Here is an 8,360-nt window from a genome sequence, read left to right as displayed (position 1 = left end):
GATAAAGTAAATTCAAATAATAGTGGCTTGCAGCACTTATAGAAAATCTCCTATCTTGGATGGAAAAAAAAATCTTCCTATGGTATTTCCAAAGGTGATGCATTTCAGTGCATTTTGCCCATAGAGGATAAAGTTACACGCCTGACTAGAAATATAAAGGCCACTTTATGTGTAGGCAATGTCATAGCAGAAATGCTAACAGTATTCTATGTGGGAAACTTGGCCCGCCAAACATTTTAGGAGAATTATTCTATTGGATCGGTGAATGTAACTTTGTTTAATCACTTTACTGACCAAAGCCATATAAACTGTAAAAGCAACTAAAATACGCTGAAGAATTTCACTTTAGCTTACAGTACAGTTGTGTTTCAATATTTAGCAAAACGTCCTTGTTTATGTTGAAACTATGAAACCTGTATTTTACCTGTATCTTCAGGCTATGGGAAAGTAATTGCAGCTTAAGTTCTTATCACCATGTTCTTCTTATTACTTATTATATGTTTTAAAAAAAAAAACACAATGTACACTACACTTTAAAGACAGTGGAGAGGTAATTGCTACAAAGATTTAAAAAATTGTATGTTTCTTATTTAATTTAATTTAATTTTACATTTCATTTACATGAAAACAAGTGTGTTGAATTAGTGTCTTCAGCCACTGAAAACAATATTGATAGTTTTATACTGCCTAATTCTTCCCTTAATACTTAATAATCATGTGTCACCTTTAATCGGAAAACTTCACATTTGCTTCATGCAATAGTCCACACACACACACACACACCTAAAAACCGAAACATTGCTAGTATACACAGGAATGAAGTACCCATGGGTTAAGGGTAGGCAGTCCTGCCTAACAAGTTGTAGCGTACAAATCTGGACTCGCATCAGTCCCAAACCATTAAGTTAGTTCATTGTAGGACATGCAGAGTTACGGACCCACAATTGACTCTTTCCACCATCAAACTATCAGATTGATAGGAAACAGAGACAAAGGACCCTTCTCTCACAAACAGTCCATGCTTTTAGCATGTCAGAGAGACACAGAACCAGACCAAAGGTCAAAGGGTCAGCTCCAGAGGATCAATGAATGGACACCAGACAACTGGAGAACATAGGCAAAATCTCCAGTTTGTAACAATAAGACTTTGTCTAATGATATTTGATTGTTTCTTATATAAGACAAGTAACACCAAAATGTCTGATTATCACTAAGGTGTGAATCCTGGCCTCTCTGTGCCATGCACAGACACACACACCAACCTTCCCTTCCTCTGTCCCTCTATAGATAAGAGTCATAAACTACAACCCACATTCCAATCCTGGGTAGTGACCAGCAGAACTCTCTTCACAGACACAGATCTCAGGAAGAATATATAATTGAATATCTAACTGTTTTGTAGCTCATGAGATGTTCCTATGTAATAGTTCAATCCCAAACTTCTATCCTATAGAATGTTTGAAATGTAACATGTAGACTTTAGAGAGTTTAATTCGCATCAACCCGCAAGAGACACCAGCAGAGACACATCAGCCTATGCACGACTGCAAAGAAGCCGACCAGAAATCAAGAGTGCCCGTAACAGAAAATCTCCTTGCAAACTCCACCAGAGCTGAGCCGCTGAGACACCGGCAGAATCCTTCATCGTGATAACGGCACACGTCCTCCAGGAGAATCCACCTAGATCCTGCGTCTCCAGGGTTACCACGGCAACCACAGCCACCTGGGTTCCAGCCAAGGGTCTCCAGCTACAGCGCAACTCACAGTAGGCCGGTCTTAACACTCTGCTCATGACTTGGTTGATGTCAAAATATAGTAATATTTAATCATCAAATCTGATTTGTAGATGTAGTATCATTAGCTGTATAGCCATAACATATTCTCTCCCACCATTGCCAACTCATCACACTGCTCATTTCATTATTATTTTCATCTTTATGATTATTACACCTTGCATTTACTCTGTAGATAGTAGTTTAGTTAATAAACTACTTTATTTACACCCAGCCATTGTCCTGTTGTGTTGTTTTGACGTAGAGACTGGAGATCCATTGAATCGAGAAGTCATGGCTTCTGATATGAGATTGATAAATTTATCAATGAAGCAATTCACTGTCGTCCTCCCCTGGTGCCCCATTTCAACGAGAGTAAATTCTAAATGATGGTGTTCACGCTACAAAGTCCAGGATTAGAAAAACACTCTTCACTGTCCACCGATGCCCCTCACTTCCTACGCACAGGTAAGGAACATGACAGCACTAGAAATGTGATACTTCTATGTTATCTTCAGCTGAGAGCCCTATTTTATATTTATGCAAATATAATGCATTAATGTTACATGTTACATCTCTCTCTGTTTTTGGTAACATCCAACAACCATAATTTAAGGGAGATTTATGGGTGTTTTGGGATCATGCTGTATGTATATAATCCCCCAAAATAATCCCCTTATTGTAAATTAAGTGTATATAATAAACAGCAAATTGTGACACAAGAACACCTGGCAATGATTGGCACAAATTTCCTAAAAAGGGTGATCACACTTCTCAATATTTGTTTCCCTAAATGACACCAAACCCTGACAGTAATTTTTAGGACACAATATTGCTTCAGAGCCATGAAATGAAAAACAGCAGTTAGCACTTTGGCAAAGGGCTTTGGTCTAACTTTGTCTTCACTGTGATTCTCCACTCTCCCAAGATACACAATGGGCCACCTCATGACTCCAACTTTGGGTACTCACATGCTAAAAGGATGATTGATGTTCAGAACAGGTAAACTGAGGTGTGGCTGTGTCCACATGTTACCATTACTGTGAAAACGTGCGTAAAGATGAGCCAGGTGCACATATAACATTCGCTGCTCTCTTTTCAGCAGAGGTGGAAAAAGTACAAAAATATTGTATTCAAGTAAAAGTACCAATACTTTGATGAAATATTACTCAAGTAGAAGTAAAAGTACTCATCTGAAAATGTACTCAAGTAAAAGTAAAAAGTAGTTCATTTGAAATGTACTTTAAGTAAAAGTTATTTAGTTACTTTCTTTGTGTGGGGTGTGATGGTAGTAAAAATAGGACAAGGGGTCAGAAATCCAAAACTATTTTGTTTTTAATTAAAGAACAAGTGTAACAAATCTAAGTGCAAAAACAACAACTTCACAACAACTGAACTTCTTGTTCAGTTTAAGTAGCAACTTAAAGTTAGTTGTTTTGTAAAGTTAGTCACTGTTGGTTCTGGCCATTGGTTTACTGTCAATGGTTCTGGCGCGTATTTTTCCCCTGTAGGTTGAATTGTTATTTTTACTCAGTAACGGATAGGATTTATAAAGTAACTAAGTACAATACTTGAGTAAAAACGTACTCAAGTAAAATACAAAATACCGATTTTAAATTGTACTTAAAAAATACAAAATACACAAAAAAAGTATTCAATACAGTAACGTGAGTAAATGTATTTCGTTACTTTCCACCTCTGCTTTTCAGACCACTTGAATATGTGAAAGGCCTGTTCATGTAACGTCTGGCTGGGCAAAAGAAAAAAAACAGCCACTAAAAGACTTTTAAAGCTTCACGTCTTGTGTCTGGTCCTCAATCTGTGTGTGTGTGTGTGTGTGTGTTGACAGGGCCTACTTTCAGCAGTATGGACATCGTTACACCGAATGGTCTGTGTATATACACAATTCTATACAAAAGTGGATGTATTGTACACTGCAGGCAGAAAATGGTCAGTATGTCTCTAGGACAAACAAATGAGCACTTATTTTCTAATTATTTGAACTCCTTGAGGATGCAGATGTGTTTTTTTTCTTCTTTCAATTCAGGATTTTAAAGTTTCATATCTGCAGATTGCTGATTAGGATTTCAAAATGCGTCATGTTTTCTTATATGAAGCATCTTTGTTAAATGCCTTTATGTATTAAAATCTCATATTTGCATACACTACCGTTTGTGAAATAATTTAATGAAAGCCAAAATAGTCTATAATTTGGGTTCTTTTGTCATGATTGAGACATACTGAAACACATTTTTTTCATGCCATAAAGTGTATATGAACGGTGAGGCACAAAGAGAGAAACAGAAAATAGCAGCACATTTCACATTGTTGATTAACCTGTTTGCAGGGGAAATCATACGGAGACTGAGCTGCTTGTCTGTAAACACTTACTGAAATTGTGTTCTGTTATTTAATGGGAGATTTAAGACTATGAAAAACAGATTCAATATGCTTAAGAAAATACTTGATGATAAATGCCACTTGTGAAGATTGTTTTAAACTCTGATCCTGTGGCATGTCGCAACACAAGCTGTTCATTAAAAAGACACACACAACCTCTCTTTCAGAGGTCATGGTTTCGGGAAAACATCAAAACGATTCACCTGAAGAGGTTCATTTTTAGTCCTTCCCTCTCTGTGCCCGGAAAGGATAAAGTTACACACTTGACTGGAATTATGAAGGCTTTCCTTCTTGTATTTATTAAAAAACCATCAGCAGATTCATATGCATTCAAGTTCACCTTTATTTTATTGCTTAAGTGTACTCGGAAATGCTTCACTAAGAGTCTCTGTATTATACAGAAGCAGAGGAGCGCTGTTTATTTAAATCAGCCATTGAGAGACTTTAAACCCACTCCAGTGAATGAAATCTGGTAATTATGGAATCATCAATTTCATTATAATCTCTGAAAAGATAACCACTGTGCAATACACATCATTGCCACTATCCTGGTTCTTTTAGACTTATTTAATACTCTAAATTATGACCCAGCAAGCTGGGCAATATTTCTCAATAGCACAGTCTAGAGAGTGTCACAACTACAATAAATGTCCTGGACACTTTGCCGTAGATGTATATACATAATAATGTTATATTAACCAAAAAACACAGGGGATATCAGCTTTAATATCTTAATGGAGATCACTGACACAATCCTTTAAATTCATATGATGTTCCGTTAGTATCCAAGCTGAGTGAATGTGGGCATTAGCCTGGAAGGTTCCGACAGATGACGGAGATACGACGCTGTCGGGGCACTCTCTGTCCACTGAACACAGACTCCTCATTTTTCAGGATCTCATGAGTGAAGTTATATCGGGCCTGGTCTCTGTACAGATGTCAAGAGAACAGGATGAAACATATTACTGCACTGTTTAAAGATAGATGTTGGGTATCCTGCAGAGTATGATACAACTACCGCACACTCCATGTTTACAGTAGGCCTACGCCAGACATTTTCAGACATTCATCCCTGTTAGTCAGCAGGAGCTCAAATAGTTCATATTTAAACAATATCAAATATATTATTTAAACCAAATGCAGCATGCAGTATACTCAACCTCAATATGTAGAGGGAGCGTCGGGGCAACAGAAGGTCCAGCCATTCGTTGCTGGCATCTTCCTTCACCAAACGCATGATACTGTCCGACAGAAGACTCAACCCAGCGATAGTGCTGCCACAAAACTGAAAAATTACAAGACGGAAACAGACAAAAATCGCAGTGAGAACACAGCTGGGATAACAGCACATTCCACATAAAAGGTTTTTGCAAGGTTATGGTGCTAAGTATATTGTCCATCTTGTATAATGTCATCTTTCATGTCTGGAAATGATGCATTAGAAGTGTCTTTCCTGAAGCTACTGTATGCAGCACTGTGCATAAAGAGAAAGAAAAGAGAAAACCTACCTTGACGCTGTCGATGTGAGGCTTGATGTAGCCAGTCTTGTCCAAATCTAAAATGTGCACAGGCCCGAGGAGTGGACTACCCTCCGGAAACGCTACAGATCGGACACGGTTCAAGACCTCCTCACATGCTGCCCCCCACCTCACACGCTCAGTCTCTCGGTACCCGTGAATAGCCTAAATGTGGGTAAGTGAACAAAGCACAAATAAAGTCAGATGTTGTCACTGTCGCTTCAAATACATTCATGCTCTAACTATGCAGTAAGTGCCTTGAGAAATAATGGTGTGCACAAGTTCTTACAATGTAGTATTTAAAGACCAACATTTTGACAGGCTGCCCTTGGTAAACAATTAGTTTGTCAAGAGTGTGCGCCTATAGTTAGTGTCCTAAATATAGGGTCAAAACAGGTTTGGTGAAATGATTTTCATAAATAACCTCACAGCCTGTGAAAACATGTGCATAAGATTTTCAAGTACATAAATATCTATAAGTTTTCATTTATTTTTAAATTCTCACTTAATTTAGGATTTTGTGAGGTGTTGTCTATGTCAAATTATTCTTGCTGCCTATCATGGCAAGGGCACTCTTGAAAGAAGAGACTTTTTTTCATTTTAAATCACATTTACCTTGGAAATATCTTCTTGTATGATACATTGTACTGGCAGGTGTAAATTCCGTTGGTGGATAGCGTAATGACAAGCCTTAGAAATTGCTTAAGTGGTCTTTAAACTATTCGTAACAGCATCCTAGCCATTCCTCATTCTGCTAAATTAATTGTAAAATCAGTAACAGGTGCGTGTCTCAAGTTTGTCCCTGCAACTCCACGTGCACCTTCAGTATGTAAACATGCGAGAAATTTGTCCAGACCCGTTTTAACTTTGGAGCCTGAGCTAATGAACATGACTTACATCGTCCCAGTGGTCAAATTCGTAGCGTTTCTTCTTTAGGCCTGGCTCCAGCTCTCGTAGCAGAACCCCCTCCTCTTCCTCGGTGATGAAGGCAGTCCTCACCTCTACCTGTGAGCCAAGTCTCTGCACCAACTCCCGACTGGACCCCAAGATCAGAGCGTCATCTCGAAGAGGTGAGAGGCCGCTGCTAGCACAGGAGCTCAGACAACGCGGGCGACTGGTGTAAACGGGTGGTTTGTGGATTCGTTTAAACACTACCAGCAACGGTCTCATCCTCCTGTCTGAAATATAATTAGTCAACCTCGCTACACAGTCTTATTTATCTTTTGCTGCGTTTTGGTCCTGTTCGGAGAAGTCAAACGCTTGTGAAAGACGCCATGTTGAATGACGCAATGCATTGTGGGGGGTGTAGTCCTTCAGCAATATAACATAAATCATGAGGACTAGATTTTTTTTTTCGAATTGTGTGACTGAGAAATAAAAGTATTTCTTCTAAGGGAAACACAAACCAGTTCTAGTCATTGACAGAGTGGTTGATCTATCAGTATATTAATCAAAAAATAAAGCCTCAAAAATCAGTCATGGCCAATGTCAACTTGCCTTTTTAACTCCACTAGAAGGCGCTAATTTAAAATCTTCACATGTAATTGGTAGTTTTTCTTCTGTTTTACAGATAAGATGAATTACATATCCCTTGATGTGTGTATGTACAATTTTAAAGATATAAAAGAAAAAGAATAAACAGAAGTGTAGATGTTTTTGGTTAAAATGCACATGCTTTACTTTTATTGAGGATTGCATGATGATAACCGGATCTCTCTGGTTATATATTTACTTCTCTACCTCACCCTAAACTAAGTCCTAAGTCTTTGTTTAGTTTTGTTTTAGTTTCTTCTCATTTTTCTTCAGTATAGTCCCAACACAATTTGCATTTTTAGATTTTTGTATGAAGGCCCTGGTTTACTCTTGTTAGCTTTGGTAAGAAATAGAAAGAGTTTGATTCTCTACAATTCATGTAGACATGTCGACATGTTGATAATAATATTATTAACATGCCTGATATTACCATAATATCATATGATAATAATGGTCCTTAACTGTGAAATCAACAGAAGAAGACGACAATGGACAGATTATAACTACCATAAATAACTCTTTGTTCTATTTTTGTCCAACAGCCTTGCATCAGAATGTGAATATATTCTTGTTATGTGTTATGTTCCAGGCCTGCATGCCATGCCAGGCCACAAAAGAAGCTTTCTGAGTGCAAGCCGTCTCTCTGCTCTATTGCTCTCATCGCTTTGGGATATGAACACACAAGGGGGAGTATGGCAACTCGGAGTAAAGAGAGTGGATACAGATCTTGCAGTTCTTCACCGTGAACACTGGAGAGCAGTGAACACCCATGATTGTGAATGCATTCAGGTTAGTTGTCCACTCCACCTGTGTCAAAAGCTGGTCAGTACTGTCAAAATAAAACACTCAGAGAGGAAGTAGTGTTTCTAATACGTTATGTAGGTGGAAAAAAAACTCACAAAGGCCTTATTTCTTGCAGGGCTGGTTTTAGGGATGCATTACATGGTAGTAGTGTTTTATTATAAAGTGCATGGTATAGCAACTGGATTTTGTAACTTCATTAAGTTAATATAACATATAACATGATAAACATGATCAGACAGAAGAGAGAAATAGAGACACATTATTGTAGAAGTTAATAGATTAGGAAATATTTACCTTTGGGGGGAAAAAAAATCTTAGAACATGTATCTATAAA

At 37.9% G+C, this 8,360-nt stretch overlaps 1 protein-coding gene across 1 annotated transcript; it reads right to left on the bottom strand.

Moving 5' to 3' along the window:
* Window positions 1–4,497: 4,497 nt before the first annotated feature.
* alkbh7 (alkB homolog 7, RNA demethylase) lies at window positions 4,498–6,976 on the bottom strand. The gene is made up of 4 exons (XM_023396293.2): window positions 6,587–6,976; window positions 5,681–5,854; window positions 5,333–5,457; window positions 4,498–5,100 (listed from the first exon to the last, which is right to left on the bottom strand). The coding sequence occupies exons 1-4, from the start codon at window positions 6,857–6,859 to the stop codon at window positions 4,980–4,982; spliced, it is 693 nt and encodes a 230-aa protein (XP_023252061.1). The 5' UTR covers window positions 6,860–6,976; the 3' UTR covers window positions 4,498–4,979.
* Between the last annotated feature and the right edge of the window lie 1,384 nt (window positions 6,977–8,360).

The sequence above is a fragment of the Seriola lalandi genome, unplaced genomic scaffold, assembly GCF_002814215.2.
Source record: "Seriola lalandi dorsalis isolate HSWRI2012SDOR001 ecotype SW California unplaced genomic scaffold, Sedor1 jcf7180002054975, whole genome shotgun sequence".
Classification (NCBI taxonomy): Eukaryota; Metazoa; Chordata; class Actinopteri; order Carangiformes; family Carangidae; genus Seriola; species Seriola lalandi.
Note: the sequence above shows the minus strand (reverse complement) of the source record. Positions and strands in the feature narration are given on the sequence as shown.